Source organism: Ursus americanus, chromosome 21 (assembly GCF_024610735.1).
Source record: "Ursus americanus isolate L20-20 chromosome 21, mUrsAme1.1.p, whole genome shotgun sequence".
NCBI lineage: Eukaryota > Metazoa > Chordata > Mammalia > Carnivora > Ursidae > Ursus > Ursus americanus.
In genome coordinates this window covers 22122469-22147163 of record NC_142147.1, presented here as the reverse complement: position 1 = coordinate 22147163, position 24695 = coordinate 22122469, and the positions used below count along the sequence as shown (strand labels likewise).

Genomic DNA, 24695 nt, shown 5'->3' with positions numbered 1-24695 from the left:
CTTCAGACACACAGTATATAGCACAGCTCCAGAGTACTAAAGCACCAAAAGGCACATCCTAAACTGAAAAGCTTATGATATAATAATTTTCAAATGTGTACACTGTATACTTTCATAAAAGAAGGTAACAATTTAAACTCCCTACCATAGCACCGTCTATAATCTCTACAAATGAAGAACTTGTTAGCCAGGCCAGGGCTTCTAACCCTCTGTAGAAAACTAAGTACCCAAGAAGTGTTATCAAAGAAATAAAGTCTCTGAGCCTGCTCAAGCTAAACAAAATTTAAAATTTACAAATGTTTTCTTTCCAGTAAAATGGAAATTATAAAAGTATCAATGTATGTTATCTATGTATCAATTAAAACAGCACCTGGCATATAGCCAGTGCTACAGCACTGTTTGCTATTATCCTAATTCCTTTTTTTTAAGTTTTAATTTAAATTCCAGTTAGCATACAATATACTGTTACTTTAAGGTGTACAATACAGTGATTCAACACTTACATACAACACCCAGTTCTCATCACAACAAATGCACTCCTTAATCCTCATCACCAATTTAACCCATCCCCCCATCGACTTCCCCTGTGTTAAAATCACCAACACAAGAAACAACAGGTGTTGGCGAGGATGTGGAGAAAGGGGAACTCTCTTGCGTTGTTGGCGGGAATGCAAGCTCGTGCAGCCACTCTAGAAAACAGTATGGAGTTTCCTCAAAAAGAATAGAACTACTGTAAAATCTAGCAATTGCATTACTAGGTATTTACCCCAAAACCACAAAAATACTAATTCGAAGGGATACATGCACCCTGATGTTTATAGCAGCATTATCTACAATACCCAAATTATGTAAACAGCCCAAATATCCATCAACTGATGAATAAAGAAGATATGGCATATATATGCAGTAAAATATTGCTGAGGTATGATTCTAATTCTTAAAAGAGGAAATAAAAGTACATAGTAGCAAAGGGAGTCCCATCCATTCAGAGGTAGGTATAAACTTTAGCCCTCCCCAAATGCCTATACTAGAATACTCAAAGTGTTCTGTAGAAGTGAAAAAGAGTTTTCATGATCACCACCTGTACAGTATGACTACTGTTTCCTAGATTATTTTGTAAAGGTTTCCTAGATGGATGGAAATTGTGTGTGTACTCCTTAAATACATCAATGTCTACATTTCTCCATCTTTTTATTCTAAAAATTAACACTGATAATCATTTTGTTGCTTCTTTCTTATACAAAGGTATCTACTTATTTCTAATTTTTCTATTCTTTCATAGTTAGTAAGATCAGAAAGATAAAAGAGGCACCTGGCTGGCTCAGTTGGAAAAGCATGCAACTCTTGATCTTGGGGTCGTGAGTCTGAGCCCCACACGGGATGCAGAGATTATTTAAATAAATAAAGCTTAAAAAAAAAAAAAGATAACACATTTTTTTCTTAAAGTCAGGTAAAAAAAAAAAATCCAGCAATTACTAACAAGATATGCAGAAAATTCAAAGATAAAATAAAAAGTAAATGCTACATCAACTAGGTCTCAACATATAAAAATTCCTTTATCTCACCCCCCCCCACACACAGATATAGGCTGACAATCATCCTCCAAGCATATGGCCCACTGATATACATCTGAAGAGTCTCATGACTAAGGTTTTATTAGACAGTAATAAATGACCTTTTTAAAAAAGATTTATTTTTAGGGGCGCCTGGGTGGCACAGAGGTTAAGCGTCTGCCTTCGGCTCAGGGCATGATCCCGGCGTTATGGGATCGAGCCCCACATCAGGCTCTTCCGCTATGAGCCTGCTTCTTCCTCTCCCACTCCCCCTGCTTGTGTTCCCTCTCTCACTGGCTGTCTCTCTCTCTGTCGAATAAATAAATAAAATCTTTAAAAAAATAAAAAAATAATAAAAAAGATTTATTTTTAAATGTAAATTCAATTAATTAACATACAATGTATTGTTTATTTCAGGGGTACAGGTCTGTGATTCAGTCTTATATAATACCCAGTGCTCATCACAACACATGCCCTCCCCAATGTCCATCACCCCATTCCCCCACCCACCTCCCTCCAGCAACCTCAGTTTGTTTCTTAAGATTGAGTCTCTCTCTTATGGTTTGTCTCCCTCTCTGGTTTTGTCTTGTTTCATGTTTTCCTCTCTTCCCCTATGATCCTCTGCCTTGTTTCTTAAATTCCACTTATAAGTGAGATCATATAAATGACCTTTTCCTAACAATAGCTAGCCTCCTCAAGGTCTTGGAAACCTTGCTTCCAAAATTCCTTAGAGACTTACACTAACTCAAATCCCCTCCCAACCTGAAAGTATATAATTGGCCACTCCTCATGACCCTGGTGCAGCTCTTTCTGCCCACGGATCCTGTCCCCGTGCTTTAATAAAACCATCTTTTTGCACTGAAGACATCTCAAGAATTCTTTGTTGGCCATTTGCTCCGAACCCCAACATTTCCTACATGAATTAACAATGACTCTCTGTAATGGATGATTACAAGGACACTCAACAATGGATGATTTTGATATCTTTCCTAAAAGTTTATTTTCCAAATTTTCCCTATTTCTTTTGTCAAGAAAAAAGTCCTTTTATTTTTAAAGATTTTATTTTTAAATAATCTCTATACCTAACATAGAGCTTAAACTTACAACCCCGAGATCAAGAGTTGCATGTTCTAACAACTGAGCCAGCCAGGTGCCCTGGAAAAAAGTTATTTTAAAACACTGCATCGGGGTGCCTGCGTGGCTCAGTAAATTAAACATCTGCTTTCTGCTCAGGTCATGATCTCAGGGTTCTAGAATAGACACCCCCCCCCCCACCAGGCACACTGCTCAGGGGAGAGTGCTTCTCCCTCTCCCTCTGCCCTTCCCCTGCTTGTGCTCTTTTCTCTCTCAAATAAAATAAATAAATAAATAAAATCTTTTCAAAAAACCCACTGCATTGAAATAACATGGATGAATCTTCAAGTGCAATAAGCTAGTCATAACAGGACAGACAAATAATGTATGATTCCACTTTATGAGGTACCTAATCAAATTCATAAAGACTAGAAGTATAAAGGTTGCCAGGGGCTGGGAGCAGGAGAGAAAAGAGACTTAATGTATAATGGGTATGGAGTTTTAGATTGGGAAGATGACAAAAATTCTGGAGATGGATGGTAGTGATGGCTGACTGAAAATGTGAATATACTTAGCGGCACAGTTGAAAATGGTTAAAATGGTAAATTTTATGTTATGTATATTTTACCACAATAAAAACAAACAAAAAAGGCCACAACAAACTCTTAATTTCAAGATTATCAACATTAGGCGGTGCTTGGCTGTCTCAGTCAGTAGAGTATGTGACTCTTGACCTCAGGATTTTAAGTTTGAGCCCCATGTTGGGTGTAGAGCTTACTTTAAAAGAAAATCTTTAAAAAAAAAAAAAAGGTTATCAACATTATGAGCCAAGCAGGATTAAAACTGACAACTGAGCTAAGCAGCATTAACAGAGGCACAAGAGAAGGATTCGAAAATCACATCTACATTACAGCAGCTTTGACAGAATGTGCGTATTTCCGAGAAACAGGCTTTTTAAAAAAAGATTTTATTTTATTTATTTGACAGAGAGAGTGAGAGTGCGCACGCACAAGCACTTGCAGTGGTAGGCAGAAGGAGAAGGAGAAGTAGGCTCCCCACTGAACAGGGAGCCTGCCACAGGGCTCAGTCCCAGGACCCCAGGATCATGACCTGAGCCAAAGGCAGATGCTTAACTGACTAAGCCACCCAGGTACCATGAAATAGACTTAAAAAAAAAAAAAAAAAGAAAAAGAAAAAAGATTTTATTTATTTATTTAGAGAGAAAGAGAGAGGTGGGAGAGGGGCAGAGGGAGATGGAGACAGAATCTTAAGCAGGCTCTGCACTGGCTGGAGCCCAATGGGGGGCTCAATCTCACAACCCTGAGATCACAGCCTCAGCTGAAATCAAGAGTCGGACAGTTAACCGACCAAGCCACCCAGGCGCCCCTGAAGATTTTATTTTTTTTGAGTGATCTCTACCTCCAATGTGGAGCTTGAACTCACAACCCTGAGATCAAGAGTCACAGGCTCCACCAACTGAGCCAACCAGGTGCCCCTGTGTATATCTTAATACAATGTTTCATACAATGTCAAGGCTACCTCAACTTTAAATCTGACTCATAATAAAACTTCAATTGCAAAAGTATCTAGTAACTTATATTTAAATACATAAAAAACTCTTACATCTTAATAAGAACCTAATATAAAAAAATGTACAAAGGATTTGAATGGACACTTCACCACAGATATACAAATGGCAAATAAGCACATAAAACAAGCTCAGCACCATAACTCACTAGGGAGATGCAAATTAAAACCAAAGAATACCACTATCTACTCATTAAAGTGGCAAAATGAAAAAGAATGATGGCACAAAGTGTTGGTAAAGATGTAAAGTGACTGAAACTCTCATATACAGCTAATGGGAATTCAAAATTATATAACCACTTTGGAGAACAGTTTGGCAACTTCTTAAAAAGTTACCCTAATGAGATGACCCAGCAATCTAAGTCCTATGTATCTACCCAAGAGAAATGAAAACATATGTCTACATAGAAGACTTGTATATAATGTTTAAAGCAGCATTATTTTAATAGCCAAAAAATGGGTAAATAACCCCGATGGCTAACAACTGGTAAATGGATAAACAAAATATAGCATATCCACACAATGGAATACCACTCAATAATAAAAAGAAATGGTGTATTATACACACAACATGGATGTATTTCAAAAGCACGTTGCTAAGTGACAGCTAGACACACAAGTCTATACACTGCATGACTGTTTATATGAAATTCTAGAAAAGACAAAACTATAGTAGTAGAAAGAAGATCAGTGGTTACCTGGACCAGGGAGTGAGAGGACTGACTGCAAAGGGGCATGGGAAAACCTTCTGAGGTTATGGAAATGTGCTACATCTTGATTGTGGTGGTTACACCGACCATATATATATATATATATATATGATTATATATATGTAGTTATATATATAATATATGCAGTTATATAAACAATATATATGATTATATATTATACATATGGTGTTATATATATAATATGTATATTTTAAGATTTATTTATTTGAGAGAGAGATCGCGCATGCGCACTCAAGCACAGGGGGGCTGCAGAGGGAGGAGAGAAGAGTCTTAAGCAGACTCCATGCTGAGCATGGAGCCTGATGCGGGACTCAATCTCCCGACCCTGAGATCAGGACCTAAGCCGAAACCAAGTCGGGTGCTTAACTGACTGCACTACCCAGGTGTGTATATATATATATAAATATATAAAAATATAAACATATATATACCTCAATACCATCTGAAAAAAATCAATTAGGGAAAATGGGAAGCAGTGAAATTAAGATATAACAGTCCTACCCCAAAATTATAGTTGATATAACATTTCAGCAGTCTTTATCCTTGAAGTGTTTGAATTAAGCACTAAAACATTAAAAAATACTGGGGTAAGAAGCAGAAGAAAGGAGGGGAAGAATTCAGGAGGTTCTTTCGGACATATTATTTCTGTCTTCTTTAATCTGGAATATATAATTCAGATAAGGCCAAGGCTCAAATTTTACCTTTATGCTAAAAAGTAAATCCAGGCAAATAATACAATTTAAGAGAAGGGACAAAGAGAACACAATCTTCAAATACTTTGGAGGTATATTTACATATATGCAAATTAATGTAACTCTAACTGGAAAGTACTAATTTTTTAAACTATCTTGTTTATGCATGAAGTCAGTCAACTCTCCCTCTTGGATTTAAAAAATATTGAAATAGGGCGCCTGGGTAGCGCAGTCGTTAAAGCGTCTGCCTTCAGCTCAGGGCGTGATCCCAGCGTTCCGGGATCGAGTCCCACATCGGGCTCCTCCGCTGGGAGGCTGCTTCTTCCTCTCTCACTCCCCTGCTGTGTTCCCTCTCTTGTTGGCTGTCTCTCTGTCACATAAATAAATAAAATCTTAAAAAAAAAAAAATTGAAATAAAATCTTTTCTTTAAAAATATAAGGGTAAGGCTGCCAATTCTAGTTTATAATTCAGTTATTAAAATATTATAGTAGGGGTGCCTTGGTGGCTCAGTCGGTTAAGCATCTGCCTTCAGCTCAGGTCATGATCCCAGGGTCCTGGGATTGAGATCCACATCCGGCTCCCTGCTCAGCTGGGAGTCTGCTTCTCCCTCTACCCCTCCACCCTGCTCGTGATCTCTCTCAAATAAATAAATAAAATCTTTTTTAAACAAGAAAATATTATACTATACTTAAAGTATATTTTAGAAAATCAGACAAACCAAGAGTAGACTCTTAACTATAGAGAACTGATGGTTATCAGAGAGGAAGGGGGCAAGGGAATGGGTAAAACAGATGAAGGAGATTAAAGAGTATACTTATCATGATGAAAAAAATAAATAAAATAATATCAATAAATAAAAGTCTGTTTTAAAACAATCAAACAAACAAAAAACAGATTACTTATTCCAATGCACTAAATCGCCAATAACTAAATGCTGGAAAATACACTTCGTATTTTAGTTGAATAGAAATATTTATTAAAATCTAGATCTGACAAACTAGTTGTAAAGTTGTCTCAATTTCTCTTGGGGAAAATCACATTCCAAAGCTTTACCACAGCTATCTTTTATTTGGAGTGACTGAGCTGTCTGAGGAGGAGAAGGAACTGGTTGAGCTTGAATAGGGATTTCTCAAAGCTAACATCAAGGAGTCCTCTAAACCCTGCCAAATTGTGGATGGTATATAAACAGACAAAATATTTATTTTGGGACAAAGATCCTGCAGGCAAGTAAGCAAAATGCTCCAGAAGCAGCAGAATCACAGACCTTTGGAAAAACCATTTAAAACAAGAGTCTGGGGGTGCCTGGGTGGCACAGCGGTTAAGCGTCTGCCTTCAGCTCAGGGCGTGATCCCGGCATTATGGGATCGAGCCCCACATCAGGCTCTTCTGCTATGAGCCTGCTTCTTCCTCTCCCACTCCCCCTGCTTGTGTTCCCTCTCTCACTGGCTGTCTCTATCTCTGTCGAATAAATAAATAAAATCTTAAAAAAAAACAACAAAAAAAACAAGAGTCTGGGGCGCCTGGGTGGAGCAGTCGTTAAGCGTATGCCTTCGGCTCAGGGCATGATCCCAGCGTTCTGGGATCGAGCCCCACATCAGGCTCTTCTGCTGGGAGCCTGCTTCTTCCTCTCCCACTCCCCCTGCTTGTGTTCCCTCTCGCTGGCTGTCTCTGTCAAATAAATAAACAGAATCTTTAAAAAAAAAAAAGAAGTAAAAAGAACAAGAGTCTGTCCTCATTCATTAAATCAAATGCTGTTAAATTCTGCTTTACTTATGCTCATGCAAATGAATGATAAAAGATTTCGGTTTTGGGGCGCCTGGGTGGCTCGGTCATTAAGCGTCTGCCTTCAGCTCAGGGCGTGATCCCAGAGTCCTGGGATGGAGCCCCACATCAGGATCCTCTGCTGGGAGCCTGCTTCTTCCTCTCCCACTCCCCCTGTTTGTGTTCCCTCTCTTGCTGGCTGTATCTCTCTGTCAAATAAATAAATAAAATCTTAAAAAAAAAAAAAAAGATTTCGGTTTTAAGTACAAAAGTTCAGAGAAGGAAAAAAAAACCAAAAAACCCAAAATTTCCTAAAAGCATCTGCTCTAATAACATATACTTCATAACTACTTCTTAATGTCTGCTAGTAATGTTATTTGACCATCAATTAAAATCAGAAGTTATAAACAGAAATGCAACAACTGTTAAAAAGAAGTTTAACCTCTCTTTCTCTGGGGCCAATGAAGTAACACTAGATAGTATATTCAATTTCTATAGAAAAAATGATCAATAGTAGCACTGTAAAGTTCATTTTTTCAGTTTATAAAATATTTTTCATACCCTTTTTCTTTATACTCAAAAACTAGGATCATGCAGTAATCATATACAATAATTAATTTGAAACCCTAACCCAGGCTTTATAAAACACAGAATGCATGCAAAAACCATTAATCTGACCATTCAAGACTAATAACTTATGGTGAACCATAATCATTTGCATTTGTTTGAAATAAAAAGTAATTAGAAATGGGTCCTAAGAGGAAAGATCAAAGGAATTGGAAGTTGCTTGGCCTACAAAAATTTAACTAAGAATGACTTAAATTCTTAATGGTTCCTTTCCTTGTCTTCTGAAAGCGAAATGAGAGAAAAGCAGTTTAGATTCAGGAAGAATTAGGAACATTTTGGCTGTCAGGGTTTATATTACACCAGGATGGACCACTTGGGAAAGATGTGGTGTTCCAACACTGTACAGCTACAAGTGAAGCTGACCTAAGGCACACCATAGCACTAAAACTCCATAATTAAGTTACCTATAATTTCACCCTACAAAACCATCAAACAGCCTAATTCTGGACAGGGTATTACAATTTAAAAGGCATTTTCACATATTCTAGTACTTCACTGAATCCTCACATGAGGTATATGAGTAGGACAGACATTCTGATTCCCATTTCCAGGTTAAAAAAAAAAAAAAAGCTATGATTGTCTTTTGACAGACAGCTCTTTCTACTACATTGTATTGTTTTAAACCTCTTCTAAAAATAGATCGTTGTTAAGAGCCAATGCAGTCAGCTCACTAAACACCTGGGTGCAAAAGTTTCAAATATATTTGAAAGACGGTATAAACTTGTGTGCTCTGATTTGATCTCACATAAAATACCTACTTATGGTCAGTTTTCCATTAACAGGCCTTCTTTATTGAAGACCTCTGGCTTGAAAATATTCCTATAAACACAAAGGCAGAAAGAATGAATAAAAGGACTGATCTCACTGAGCCCATTTTCGTAGATCATAAAACAGTATTTCAAATCAAAGAGAATATGCAGGTTCTGTCTCCTATTAGCATTCTAGTATTTTCAGAATTCACTAAATTCAAGTGAATATTGCGGTAGTCAGCCTCCAAGATAGCCTCAATGATTCCAGCCTCCTGGTATTCACACCCATGTATGTGAATAAATACTCCTCCTCCCCTGTCAAATGTGGGCTAGACTTAGTGACTCTCTTCTAATGAACAGAATAAGGCACAAGTGATTGGAGAATAGGTCATAAAAAGCATGGTGACTTCATTCTTTTTCTCTCTACTGTGGAGAGGCACACATGACTAGCAAGTGAAGCCACCTACCAACAGTCACGTGAGTGAGCTTGGAAGTGGATTCTTCAGCTCCAGTCAAGTCTTCAGAGACTGCACAGTCCCAGCCCTGAGCCAGAACCATCCAGCCAAACCACTCCCAGACTCCTGTAAAGGGGCTCAAGGGAACTTTTGGCGGTGACTGAAACACTTGATTGTGGGTAGTGTTTATATGGGTGTGTATAAATTTGTTAAAACTCAAATTTATACAATTAAAATGGGTGCATTCTATTATATGTAAAGTATACTTCAATAAAGTTGATTCTTTTTAACAGGCCACTGAACCCTTGGGGTAAACAGACGAAGGATCACTTATGAGAAAGCAGTGCCCTAGCTTAAGAAGTTAAGGGGTGGGCGGTAAGAAAACAGAAGTGCATTAACAAGCCACCACCACAAACACACATGTCCTAAACTGCTCCTCAAAACTGCTCCACCCACAGCCTTTCCTATCTCAGATGACAGCAATCCCATACTCCCAGTTGCTCTTGCCAAAAACGCTGGAGTCGTTCTTGACTCTCACACCCCACATCCAATCCATAAGCAAATCCTGTTGGCTCTATCTCAAAATATATTCAGACTATGAATACTTCTCACCACCTCCACTGCTACTACCCTAGCCTCTCGCCAAGATCACAGCAACAGCCAAACTGGTCTCCCTACTTCACTCTTGCCCCCCTACAGCCTATTATTAACCCAGCAGCTAGAGTGATCCTTTTAAAACCCAAGGCAGATCATATTGTTCATCTGCTCAAAAACCTGAAACTACTCCCCATTTCACTCAGAATAAAAATCCATGTGGTTGCAAGGTCACATAAACTGGCTGCTTGTTATCTCCCTGATCTCATCTCCTGTTACCCTCCTCCTTGCTCAGTCTGCTCCAGGCTCCCTGGACTGCTCGCTGCTTATCAAACACAGGGAACATGCCCCCACTCTAGGAACTTCACAGTGACTATCTTCTCTGTCTTTCCCCCCATACCTACATGGCTCATCATTCCCTGACCTCCTTCAGGTCTCTGTTCAAACATGACCGTCTTCACCCAGATCAACCTATTTAGAATTGCAAACATTTCCGGTCCTTGATCATCCTTACTCTATTCAACTTTTCCTTTTTTTTCCAGAGCACCTACCACTTCGTAAAATACTACATAACTTATTTATTATGAATATTGTCTATCCTCCGCTCCTTCCATAAAACAATCTCTAGGGGAGGATCTTTGTTTTGTTCACTGATGCATCTCAAATGCCTAGGACAATGCTCCGTATATACAACAGGTGTTCAACAAGAACCTTCTGAATGAATGAATTTTTGAGCAACTGTTTCAGGCACTGGGCTAAGCACTTTACATACACTTTCATTTACTCACTAGGGAGACCCTGGGAAGTATGCATTAACCTCATGTTCTAATTGAGGACCATAAGTCAAATAACTTGCACAAAGTTATATAGTTGTAAATGAAACCAGGACTTAACTATGCCTAACTCCAAAGCCTTAACCGTAGTTTCTTTTTTTTTTTTTTTTTTTTTTTTTTTTTTAAAGATTTTATTTATTTATTTGACAGAGATGGAGACAGCCAGCGAGAGAGGGAACACAGCAGGGGGAGTGGGAGAGGAAGAAGCAGGCTCATAGCGGAGGAGCCTGATGTGGGACTCGATCCCGGTACGCCGGGATCACGCCCTGAGCCGAAGGCAGACGCTTTAACGACTGCGCTACCCAGGCGCCCCTTAACCGTAGTTTCTTTAAAGTTGGGTATGAATGGAGAAGAGAACTAAGTTGCTTCAGAAAGTAACTAGGCTGAGAGTACGTGGAAGAAAAGATGCTGATCTGCGATACAAATTTGATAAGAAGCAGAGGCAAACAATTAACATTTGGGGAAATCCCTTCAATTTTTCTTTGCTTCTAGTCCTAGTCCTGTAGGGACAGAAATACAAGCTAATGACTATCAGGAAGAGACCATAAAAAAGGAGTAAGAAAAATAAAGACACCCCATAGCCTGAGCTCCACGGTTGAGAAAACGTGGGTCAGTACCTTTTGTCTAAATTCACTGATATCCTTTATCCCACTGGAAAAGAGCAATAGACTAGCAGTTTTCTATTTGTTTTTGCTTTTTGTGCCTTAACATGTTTCTTTTCTTCTGGATCCTACTGGTATAGTACAGGTGTTGAAAAGTATATTTAAGAAGTACACAATCTACACACAAACATTTACAGATTTAAATCTGAGGGAAAGATACTGAGTTTGCCACCGTTACTATTCTTGGAACACAGCCACACTCATTTGTTTACATATTGTCTATGGCTCCTTTTCCACTGTAACAGCAGACTTGAGCAGCTGCAACACAGACCACATGCCTGCAAAACTAAAAATATTTGATATATGGCCTTTTACAGAAAAAGAACTTCTAAAACAAATGTTAATAAAATGTAAATTTCCCAATAACTTGCATAAGTTCTATCAATTTTCCAGGTGTATTTGAAAACGCATCCTCTAAACACTAAAATAAGTTATACAACATTTTTGGTATTGTTGGTCATGTAACTAAAAACATGTCAATGGCTTAAGTCCAAGAATAATGTGGTCTTTGATCTGGTAAACAGTTATCATTAAGTTAATTTAAGCAAACATACTTTCTAGTAGAGTTAACACCCATTTATTAGTTATTAAATACTGCAAGACTTGAGGGGCGCCTGGGTGGCACAGCGGTTAAAGTGTCTGCCTTCGGCTCAGGGCGTGATCCCGGTGTTCTGGGATCAAGCCCCACATCAGGCTCCTCCACTATGGGCCTGCTTCTTCCTCTCCCACTCCTCCTGCTTGTGTTCCCTCTCTCGCTGGCTATCTCTATCTCTGTCAAAAAAAAAAAAAAAAAAAAATACTGCAAGACTTGGGTAACATTGAGATGTCCATTTTGAAGCGTTAAAATAGTTTAGCATTACAGTTGGGGAAATAACTTTTTTTGGTTTATGTCTGTAGTATCTGAGCCACCATGTTAAATAAACGTTAAATGTTTTGAACAAGGAAAAAAATAATTTCTTCATTGACTTACACACATGTGCACAAAACAGACCAAAAAAGCATAATCTTACAATGACTTCCCAACTTCTTCCTTATATATAAGAATTATCAAATAGTAAAACTTGGAACATTTGCTTTTAATCTTCCAAGCAAGCAAGCAAGCTAATGCACAGAAAAGCAAATCACTTATTACTCATCTTAAAAATTCTGTAATCTATTTTCCCCCTCCCTCTCCAAAGATTAGTTGGTTTGTCACCCACAAAAGATTAAACCCAGGGGTGCCTGGGTGGCTGAGCTGGTTAAGGCATCTGACTCTTGGGTTTGGCTCAGGTCATGATCTCAGGGTTGTAAGATCCAGGCCCTGGGCTGGGCTCTTGCTCAGCGGGTCAGTGGGGAGTCTACTTGAGATTATTTCCCCCCTCCCTCTCTCTAAAATAAATAAATAAATCTTTAAAAAAACAACACAAACAACCCACCTTACTTCATAAAATTTAAACAAAAACTCTTCATTGTATATATACAAAAACAGGAATTATTTTCCTAAAACAGGCTAATACAAAAATCTTTGTATTATATATGTATGATGTTTTGCAAATAAAGTGACAGGTTATGCTATTCATGATGATACTCAGAAGAGTAAGTGAGCAAGTTGATAAAAACAGGTATAGAAACATAAAGGAAACAGGAGAAATACTGAGCATAAAATGAGGCCAAAAAATATTTTTCTTTAAATATTTTATTTCAGTAAGAATCAACTTCTACATTAAAAGATGAACCAATTCAAGATACTATTCACTAAAATTTCACCAAAATAATGTAACACATTTAAGTTAGAGTTTAATAGAGCTCTCAGCTTAAACATTTCATATCTTCAACCTAAAGTTTCAACATAAAAATTTTAAAGCATCAACTTGTTTTCCCAGCTTTTCCTCAAAATGAAAAATAAAATTATTTCCAAGTTAAAGTTTACACGCTGTTTTTTAATCAAAATTAAATTTGCAGTATTAACAGAAGTAGAAAGTTACCCATGAGCTATTTCTAAGTATTATTAAATTTTACGCCTACAGAGCCTTTTCCCCATTTTTCTCTTAATTTTATTTTTTTACAGCACTGTAGTCACTTAGGTTAGTAAAACAAAAAATATCCTGTCAACACTTTTTAAAGGAATTAAGTTTTAAATGTTATATATAAGAAAGCACACTTCTCTCTTAAAGGGCTAGAAGTTTCTATGATGAATATTATATACATGAAATTAATAATGGAATGATATAAAAAAATTTGACAGTGATTTAAAAAATTGTATTACACCCTTATAATATGAAAACAAATCTGACCATATGCGTGTATGATCACACCTGTGATCTCTTCATTAAACTGTAAATCTTCCGATAATCTCTAATAAAACAATCCATAGTATTTCGAATTGCAAAGAAATGTTTCCTACCTTGCCTGCTTCTCTTTCTAAGTCGACATACTCCCGGCTAGGTGTCTGTCGTTGTTCTCCCTGCCAGCTGGCCGGAAAAAACTGGAGAGACAGATTGGTTCCTGTGGCCACAAAAGCCTTTTAGAAAAATCAATACAAACAGGATCAGGAGCAGGACATTACATAAATTATGCAGGCAGTCATTTATTTTTACATCAGTTTCTGTCTTAAGCCGGGCAGCACCGAGAATACTTAAAAGTTAAAAACACGCACTCATCATTTTTCTTAAGTATTAAGTTACAAACATCTGATTCCATTTTGAGGACATTTGCCATTGGCTGCTTAAATATAAAATCAGACATGGAATCAATACTTTCTTTCAGGTCATTTTTTGCTGACGTTAGGATCTTGCATTGCTAATGTTTAACCAGAAGCCATCATCCCTGAATTTAAAAACTTCTATTTTTAAATGTGAAAATCACTGAAGATCTAAACATTTTGAATTTTAAAGCATACCACAATTTCAAGTTCTGTAAATAAGACATTTTAATTTCTCGTGATTTCCCTCGATTTCCCTTACTTAATGAAATACTATGTTCTAAAGCCCATGTTAAAAATGCACAGGACTGCCTCTTCTGATAAATGATACATTAGAATGTGATGTGACAGTACTTCTCATCTCTCTAAAACCTTAGGTGATTTAAAAAATATGCATTTTCTGAAATTTAACGTTAGGAGAACTGGATCTGACCATACAAAAGAGTATTCATCTAGTATTTATAATAAGATTTGGATGCATGGTTCAACAGAACAATCTAAAACCATTTTGATAAAGTAGTCTGTGTAGCCCCTCAGCAATTTAACTATATTTCCTCCAAGTAAAAAGTGGAAATAGCATTGTCCCTCTTCCCAAGGGAAATTCAGAAAGAAAGAAATAAGTAAAAAGCATTTTGGAAAAAAAGATTTTTTTCATCATCTAAATGTAAACTCTTCTTTGTTGAAATGAGAGAAGGTTTTGGTTTGTTTTACTTTACTAATTAAAGTTCCACAAAATACTTTGTTTCCAATCAAAGAGTCCTAATCTGAAGGCAAGCGATTCACATTTTGGGCAATTTGTTTAAACTCATCGGCTGATTCAGCTGTCCACTAGTACCCCCTGATAATTAATAGCTTAGATTCTTTAGAGATAAGAATTTATTCTTCTTATTTCTATTATTGGTACTGCAGGTACAACTGTTAACCTAACTGCTAAATCTCTATAGAAATCTTTGATGGCATTTACCTAATCAACTGGGATACTCTTTCTTGTGGTATTTTATATGAATAGAGACCTAACAAACGTCAATATTACAACATTAACCCTTAGAAAAAGCTTTCCCCATTTATACCAAGTTTAAAAGACAATCAAGTGGAGTGAAATGAACAAACAATAGTTCAAATGAAAACAGACTCTAGAAGGCACACTGCCTAGGCTGTATGACAAAGCAAGTTACTTAGCTGTACCTCAGTTTCCCCACTAATTAAAATTTGTAAAGTGCTTATAATAGTACCAGGTAAATGCCATTTAAGTATTTGCTAAATAAGAGAAATAGTTTTGAGCTGGGTAAGAGAACTAACTTTTTCAGCCTCAGATAATAAATTCTCACCATGGAGTGGTGGCAGATAAGAGATTCAGCCCATGAATGAATGCCTCGTGTCAAAATCCCCAAGGCATGTTTCTTTAGTATTCACCAGTAACAAATCCTTCCACCCCCAGTGTACCCCAAATCAGCTCTGTGCTAAGTAAAAACAGTCTACAGATCTTATTACCTCACCTCCTGTCTGAAGACCAACCTCAGAAGAGATTTCCTGCTTCATCACTTCATACCCATTATCTCAAGATCCCTCTCTCTGAGAGAGGAAAAGTGGTAAGAACAGATCATTCTACAATAGCATTTCACAAATTTATTTGACCACAGAACTCTTTTTTTAATGGAATATCTACACACATAACAATTGGGAAAATTCCGTTCAAAAACATAAAAATGCTACACCAGTATCACTGTCTATATGTAAGATTTCCAGATTGTCCCCATGATTATTCTACAGGTTTCACAAAATGTAAAATAACACACCTATGCCAATCCAACATACCTTTACCCTTCCATCTTCAGGATTAAAAATATAGTTTTCACTGCAGTCACAGTCGTCCCCAAACCTGAATTCTTTTCTTTAATTTACCCTTAGTGTTGAAGACTTCTCCAACACTCCTACCACATAAGAACTTACATGAGGAATAAAACAGACCAAATAGATTCTACCCCTTACCCATAATCACTTTTATTCATGCTATGATAAGGAGTCTGGATAAGTTTTACAGTTACGATCACATCTATCTAAATACAAAATAAATGCATTAACCTCACTGATACACTAAGGAGATGTTCAAAATTAAAAGAATAAAAAGAGGGGGAGAAGGTCGATAATAGTTTTGGTTAACTATGCACATTTTTACTGTATAAAGCTGCTGTCAAAACAGAGGAAAAATGTCTTCTCCACACCTAGTTTCCACAACCAAGTAAATAAAAGCCACAGCCTGTTCCTAACTAAAAAGATAAATTTTAGGCATTAAGTAACCTCTAAATTAAATTAATCAAGTACCTATGATACAAAAGGCATTATTCAGAGTACCTGTTTAGAGAGGAGTATATTAATGTATATACCACAAAGTTAACGTGGTCTCCACCCTCTAGGAGCTAGGGATCCTGTAATTTAAATATGAAGAATACTGAATTAAGAGGGGGTGCCTAGAAAAAGGAGGAAATGTGAAATTCCTTCCCAAAAACAAATAGTTACATTAGTCAACAAACTAAGACACGTATGCTATATTAAGTGCAAATCTTACACAGAATTCAATCTAACCCTCCTTTAACTTTTAATGCTTGTCAGATATTAGGAACTTATTAAAATTTGTAGGATCAGATCTCTGAAAGACAGGAAGGCCTACAATGTCTGTCTGATTCATCCCTGGAAAGAAACTTATAAATACAAGCAACCTATAATACTGCTATAATATTACAGTAATATTATAATATAGCAATTCAGATCTACTGTGGGTTAAATTATACTCCCAATTCATAATTATATGCAGTAAAGTCCCTGATGTGACAGAGAACAACCTAATAGCTATACTTCATTAGGTTTCCAAAAAAACCCCCTCAGCTCTAAAAAATCATGAAGTACTTTGTACCTCATGTTTCACACTTACATCAATTAACTCTAGGAAATCCACTGGTTAGGTATACCATCCACCTTTTTCAAAAGGAAACCCAGACAAAGGATGATATAATCATTGGATCAACTAATGAATGATTCTTCTACCACTCAGGCCAAAACCGAAAGTATGTGTCTTAGACATTTTAATCATGTAACTATTATAACTACTCAAGAACTTGGAAGTGGGCTAAAAGCTGGAGCTTTTCTTTCATTACGTGCACTAATGACCAAATATTCTAGAGCTCCTAATAAATTTAGCCAGTATCTTCATATTATCTGTAATACAATTCCAAGTCTTCATTTTAGATAGCAAAATATTCTTAAAAATAAACTTGATTTAGGTGATAAAAAGGGAGAATTTTATGGTATGTGAACTGTTTCTCAATAAAACATATTCTCCATAAAGGAGGTGGGAAAAGTAAATGTTCCAATATGTCCTCCTATTGTTAACCTAAACTCAAACTCCACCATAGCTTCAAGACCCTGCCAACGCAATGGGCCCAGCTCAGAGAAGATAACTAGATTCCATTATACAGTAGTACTTCAACTTCTTTTTTCTTTTTTTAATTAATAAGATCTCTTTTCTTTAGCTTCCTCCTACTTTTTGGCTTTTTCATTCCCTCCTCGTTAGCACCTCCAAAAGGACAAACGAAAAAGGAGGTTAAGACACTTGAATCCCACCCCTCCCACCCCCCCCCCCCGCCAAGGTAAGGTTTAGCACCAAGTCTACCACCTATAACAGGGCCTCAAGATCAACTGTGGGTTTCGCAAATCCATACAATTCTTTAGGAACAGCAGCACTAAACGGGATACGTTTTTGAGGTTTGAAAAAAGACGATAATGGTTTCTTTCTGATTCTCCTGAGCCTTAACATTCTAAGAAAATAAGATGGCTCATTCTTTAGGGCTTGTTTTTCTCTATTAGGACCACAGATAACTGGTATAAAGATTCTCGGTTATACTGGCAGTGAAACAGCTTCACATACAGATTTACCAACAAACCTGGAGTCCTGAGAAACCAACTCTCGCCCAGGAATCAGATCTTTGAACGAAGCCCAATTCTTTTTCCAAAAGGGTGTTTTCTCCCTTACAAATACCCCAACCCCTTCATCAGTGACACAGCCTGTACAATGACTTCTCCTTGTTTAGTTGGGCTCCGGTGTGAGTTCCACTTGGGGCAAACTGCCGAGTCGCGTCTGGGAATCATAACCGGCCCGCAGAGGGCCACAGGGAAGCGTCTCCCCGCTAGGACGCGGCCCGCCAGTGTCTGGTTTCGCATTTTGAATCCCGAGTAGGAAGTGAGACGGCGCCCGCTCAGTTCCGGGAGTCGCGGCGTCCGCGGCGCCGTCCGGAACCGGCCTGGGCCGCGGCTGTCCCCGCGCAACAAGTGACCCGTGCGCGCCTCGGTCCCCGCGCCCCGGGCCCCCAGCGCCCCTGCCCCGCCGACTTACGATTTCCGAGCGGCCGTCGCGACAGGCGTTCTGGAAGCGCGCCTGGCGCTCCTCGTGGGGCCGGTCCCTGAAGCCTGTGTACTTAATCTGCAAGGCAGAGACGGCCCGAAATCAGGAGCCAAATCCGCGACGCCGCCTGCGCGCCCGCCCGCCCCGCGCGGCGCAGATAAGGGCAAGCACAGTCTGCGGGCAGGCGGCTGCCCGGGCGAGATTGCCGCTCCGCCGGGCTGCCCGGGGCCGCGCCGCCCAAACTTTTCTCCGCCCGGGCCCACTCGGGGCGCGCCGCGGCCTCCGCGCCTCCCGCCTGCCTCACCTCGCATTCGCGGCTCAGCTTCCTGAAGAACTCCTCATTCTCGAACTTGCTTCTCTGGTCGGGCACGACGCGCGGCATCTTCCCGCCCTGAGGCCGCGCCGGCCGGCCGGGCTCCGGGCTTGCGCGGCACCCGCTGGCCGGCTTCGCGCGGACCGACTGACCGCCCACCCGCGGCGCCCTGTCTCTGGCTTCCCTTTGTTTCAGGCGCCCGCCCGCGTGGGCTCCCGCTCCCAAGAGTCTGAGGTGCCGCCGCCTGCTCGAACCCAGCCCACGCCGCCGCCGCCTCAGCCGTTGCCTACCGCCCGCGCGAACCCAGCACTCGCCGCCCCCAGCTGCCGCCGCCGCCACTTCCTTTCACCGCCCACCTCGCAAGCCCGCCCGTCCGCCCCGCCCCGGTCCGCCCCACCCCTCCTCCTCGCGCGCCCGCCCGCCCCAAACTCCGGCAAACAAAACGCACCATTCACAACTCTGCGACCCGCGCCGCGCATGCGCCGCCCGCCCGCTTGCGGAGCGGCTGGGCTGCCGCGAACCAGAGCTCCTCGAGTGACGCGGCCCTCTTTCCCTTGTGGGCCGGCGGGCTACTCTGTGTAGAACCGCTCTGCGGGCATCTGCCCGGACCTTGGAGACGGGAAGCGGCCCGCGCGGGTTCTTTCTGTCGGCTGTATGGAACTTTGGAACTCCTCAGCTGCTCGGAGTGACCCCCAAATTGTCACCTGAACGTGAGGTAACTTAAGTCCTCGGGGACTTTGTGTCCCAAAACCGACCGGGAGGGATGTAGGCTGCTCCTATCAAAGACTAAAGGTGGTAACAGACCACAGAATCCAACAGAATCCGCATCATGGTGGAAAGGTTGGGAGTCAGACGGGCCTTGGCTGGGATCTCACTCCTCTGCTCACACAAGCTTACACAAGCACTGGACGCTAAGCCTCAGTTTGCCTATTTGCAAAATGCAGACACAAGCTCTCAAGATTAGCGTGAGAGTCTTTATGTGGGTCTAACACATAAATGAGCACTCAATAAATTTAAGTCTCTAAAGAAGAAAAGCTGAATTATATATAAACCTAATGCCAGTCCATATATTTACCCAAATGTGCAATCAAACCCTAAAAAAGATCCACAAGTTTTAGGGAAGTCATCTGGCCCAAGCTGGAGAGAGTTTGACATGGGATTTATGGCAGAGGTTGACTCAAAGTTGATCCTCAATAAATTCTGATCCTTAAAATTCCAGCGTGTCAAAAACTCAGTACAAAGATGGCCACTAGGTGCCAACTCTGACTGACAGTAGCTGTCCATATTACAAAGGATTGTGAGGATACAATGCTGGCCTGAATGCAGGGTTTGGCAGAATTTCCTACCCCTGCCTAGTTCAATCTCAGTTTTGCAGATAGGGAACGGAGGTAGGGTAACCAATTGTCTGGTTTTCCAGAGTCTATCCTGGTTTTACAGTGAAAGTCCCATGTCCTCAGAAACCACTTAGTCCCCGGCTGGGATGGTTGGTCACACTAACTGATGTCCAGAGATGGATCAATTGCCCAAGGTCAGGGAGGGAGTTTTCAGCAAAGTCAAACCTGTAAGCTGGTGGTTTTAACAAACACACTTTCTGAATAGCAAACATAGAATCAATCCTCTCCAAGGGCATTCTTCCCTAGCCCACATCAAACCTGTGTGAATATGTGAGTGTGCACAAATACAAAGGGTATAGATACAGAAGTCACCAACACTACCATTGGGCCTCCATCTATCTCAGAATCTTCCCTCAGGTCTCTTTCAATTGCAAGTGACAGAAACCCAATTCAAGAAAACTTAAAGGTAGAAAGGGGCCCATTTTACTGTAAGTAAACCAGTCACACAGAGGGAGGGATAGTCTCCTTTTCTCTTCCATTTCTCCATTTCTTCTCACTGCTTAACTTTCTCAAGCTGTCTTCATTGGCATCCATTTCCTGGTGAAGGATAGGAGCAGCCACTTCTCCAAGTCATAAAATTTCTGGGAAGAACTTTGGTTGGCCCAGTCTGGGTCACATACTCTCCCTTCTACCAAATCACCATGTCCAGGCTGATATGATGACCTGGGCCAGCTTATGTCACATGCTCTCCCATCAGGGGTTGGGGGGCCTGGGATGGGCAGCCTCAGATAGTACCTGATGGGTTGAAAGAGGGGAAGAGCAGTTTCTTCAAAAGGGGGAGAGTGAGAATGCATTGTGGGCCCACTGAGCTGTTTGTATCAGCTACATCTGGCGAAGGATACCATTTTTATTTTGCTGCCTAAAGGTTCTGGTAAAACTGGAGGGGGAAACTCCAAATCAGCACAAGCAAAGTACAGACAGAACCAGCCTTAGATCATCTGCAACTTATGTTGAGAGGTGGGTGAGGCAGCGTCCACCCCAAGGCACCAGAGCAGAACTAGGTCCCTCACAAGGAACAGAAGCTTTCATGCATCTGCCTCCTGTACTCTAAGTCTTCCCAGTCCAGCTAAGACCTTTGGACACTAGGACAATGTGGCCATTGTCTAAATGAGAGGAAAACGATGTGGCCTTCAGACAGTCCCATTGACTGGTCAAGTGAGCAGAGTTCCTGATGTTAGTTTCTATGGTAGGAAGAGAGTATATCCCATGTCACACAATTCGGCACCATCATATTCTGTTTAGGTACGCATTAGTAAAAAATTTTCCATTTCTCTCTCTAAAGAATGATCTACCCGGCAGCACTCTTACTGCACAGTGGGTCCAGGCAGGGCTCATGGACCTGCAGCCGATCTTGGCGGAGGGGTGGGAGTACAGAGCAGGGCAGAGTACATGAATTGTCAGCCTCATGGGGGTGGGGAATGATGTCCTGAGGGAAAGGGATGAGAAAGCCTGCCAGGCAGACCCAGAACAGCAGCACCACAGACAGCCTTTGGCAACTCCAGGCCACAGGATAACCCACTCGGCATTGTCTGGCATCCAACCAGCCAGGACGACTGGGAAACCAGCCGCAGGCTGGAGGAGGCCATCTCCTCGGCTGACCTCTGTATGCCTTTTTTTGTTGTTGTGAAAGTTTTTTTCACTTATTTTAAAAATTAGATAAAATTAGTAAAGGAAAATTTCACCCATGTCAGGTATATTTAACTCTGTGTTTCTGTCTGGCTGGTTATGGATTGGTCCAGGCACCACCCCATGGAGGGGGTTGCTAAGAGCCAGCTCTAGTAGGGTCAGTCCATAGATGGAAGCCTGTGGGTATCTGTTCTTTGCCTAGAAACACCCTTCCCATTCCCAAAACCTGGCTGAATTCTCTCTGAAGCCCTGCCATTTGGAGCCTTCCTTTCCTAAGAATTCAGCCAGTGCAGGTCCTCTTCTTCCTTATTTTCCTGGGTGGGCAGCTGCTCTTACAAGACTCCCCGACTGATCCCGAATGGGTGGGCAGAGAATGCACAGTAACACTGAGCAGAGGATGGGAACGCTCAATTGTTCGACTCAACTGTGAAGTTCTGAGCTGAGTGCTTTTATGTCCCTTATCTCAGTTAATTCAGAGAACCACTTTCTAGGATGAGTTTTCTTGTCCTAATCTGACAGAGAGGAAATAGAGACTCTGAAACAATAAATAAGTGACCACTGAGGACAGTGCCTCAGAAGAGAAAACAAAATGGCATTGGGATATATCATCTTCATTCACTATTCGCCATAACCCTGCAAGTTTGGTATTATTGACCCTATTCTACAGATGAAGGAACTGAGGCGCAGAAGGGCTGGCAATCCCAGGGCTGTGCTCTTAACTGTTCCAACCTAAGGCATCCGCTGGTGGAGCTGCCAAAAGCCCTGCTCGTCTCTTTAGCTGAACTGTGAGCTGGTGGACAGTTGCAACTGGGGGTCATCCCTCCTGGAGCACCCTACCATGCTCCCTTTGGAGGTTGAATGAAGGGATCCTATTGTGGGCCTTGTGGCACAATGTGTTTCTTGACCTTGATGGTTGGGCATTCCTGTCCCCTGAGCCCAACTGTTTGTCCTACCTTGGCGGAAGGTCAAGGCCTAGACATCCTGCCTCCTTAAGTTTAGCAGAAAGGATGGCTTTATCCAGGTCTGGTGTTGGCAGCTCCCCACATCTGCCTCTCCTCATAGAGAGGGTGAGGTCTTCCCAGGCCCCTGAGCCTCTAGTGCATTTTTTCTAAGGAAACAGTTTCCCTTCAGTTACTGAGGAAATATTGTGCCATCTTGAAGCTGAAATAGGATCTGGAGCCACAAATGGGGGTGGGAGAGAAGGGAAATTAATGGCTGGCACAGCTCCTAAAGCCCCAGCTCTACCTAGCTTCTAGTTTGGGGATGGAGATGGGCCTAAGTCCAGGATGAGGGTGTCATCGGCCTAAATGAGGCAGTTTCCTGGACCCTAAAGAATTCTTTTTTGAGATATAATTTATCTACACCATAAAATTCACCCCCAGGCCTTTAAGAATTTCCCCTGCTGGAGGTTCTCCCCTTTCTTAGCTCTCCTGCCACCCTCCCCCACCAGCTCAGCCATCCAGAGGGAGAGGAAAACCAAGAGGAGCAAGTTTCCCTAGAATAGCATTTCTTCAGTGTTGGGATCAATAAACCCGTTTGCTTAAAAGGAACCAGATGATTTCATCCTTGTAATTACAAGCTTGACGTTTGCAAATCTTGCCCAGGCTCCAAACGAGCCTCTTTGTCATGGGAGGCGGAGGGGTTTGTCTGGATGCCTGGGGATGGGGACCGAGCCTCGCATACTGGGAAGAGGGCCAGACTGGGGTCAGGAGGCCTGGCTGACCAGTCTTCAAGGGCTATTTGGGACTGCTCCCCTTCTTCTCCCCTGCTCTCCTAAGTTTCTGGCTGGTGATGGGAAACAGACGAGACTGGGGGACTAGAGAATGGCGGTGGTGAGCCCTAACCGCACTGCCCCTCCCCCAAGCCCCTCCCCCAAGCCTCTGATTTGCCTATGGCAGGAAGGCTAGAGCCCTCAGCCCAGCATTCATGACTTCCTTTCCTTTCCGATTCCATCTCCCATCATTTCTCCCCATTGGCCCGCTGCAGTCCAGCCATTCTGACCTGGTTACATTTCCGCATGCCTCAGTGCCTTTGCTCTTACTGTACCTTCTGTCTAGCATGACTTCCTCCCCTTTCTCTGCTGTGAAAACTCACACTTTTTCTTTAAATACAAGTTCAGGGGCCTTTGATTGTCCTCCATAGACTGACTACCCCACAGCATCCCTCACTCTGTCATTTGGATCCATAGGACCCGTTGATGCATCCAGGAGATGGTTAGCGCATGTAGGACATAGCACCCTGGGAGGATTTGGCTCCCCACTAATTTGTGTTCATTTCAGTACTGTGCAGCCTTCCTATGAGTGTCTCTCACCCCACCCTTCCATTTTTAAAAATTATTTAAGACTTGTGCATATTTTTTGTAGAAAATTTAGGAAAATAGGAAGAGAGTCTCACCACCTCAAAACAATCATTACTTTATTCAAGTGTATGTTCTTTGGCCTTTCTCCACCGACATTTCTTCACGTAGTTATGATGTTTTATAGGAGCAGTTTTGAATGCTCTGTCATCACCTAACCTTATGGCATAAGTGTTTTCCCATGTAATCATATAAAACTCCAAATGACATCCTGGCTGATCTCCTATTGTTGGGCATTTATTCAGCTTGCTTCCTATCATTCGCAGTTATAAAATAGGCTTCTGCGAACATCATGGTGCTTAAGGATTTCTCTTAAAAGTTTTGGATAGTGTTTTTAGGGTCAATTTCCAGAAGTAGAACCACTGTGTCCAAAGGTATGGACATTTTAAGGTTCCTGATATCTGTTGCCAAATTTCTCTTTGGCATTGACTCTTCTTTCTTCATGAGTCTTAAAAATCCTTCCTCGGCCCCATTTCTCTTCTCAGTGTCTCAGACACAGGAAATGCCAACCAAGAATAAACCAAAACCTGCAGATAGAGATCAATGGATCAATAAAAGAGGTTGAATAATTCAACATTCACTTCTGGCTCATTATCGACTCTTGAATACAA

The 24695-nt window shown here is 41.1% G+C and overlaps 1 protein-coding gene across 2 annotated transcripts in view; it reads right to left on the bottom strand.

Moving 5' to 3' along the window:
- CBFB (core-binding factor subunit beta) overlaps positions 1 to 19043 on the bottom strand; it is a 55460-nt gene extending 36417 nt beyond the window's left edge. For both annotated transcript variants that reach the window (XM_045814863.2, XM_045814862.2), the window contains exons 1-3: positions 18700 to 19043; positions 18387 to 18473; positions 13703 to 13819 (exon numbers count right to left, since the gene is read on the bottom strand). In XM_045814863.2, coding sequence (XP_045670819.1) covers positions 13703 to 13819; positions 18387 to 18473; positions 18700 to 18777 — 282 coding nt within the window. In that variant the 5' untranslated portion in view covers positions 18778 to 19043. The remainder of the gene's footprint in view (positions 1 to 13702; positions 13820 to 18386; positions 18474 to 18699) is intronic.
- Between the last annotated feature and the right edge of the window lie 5652 nt (positions 19044 to 24695).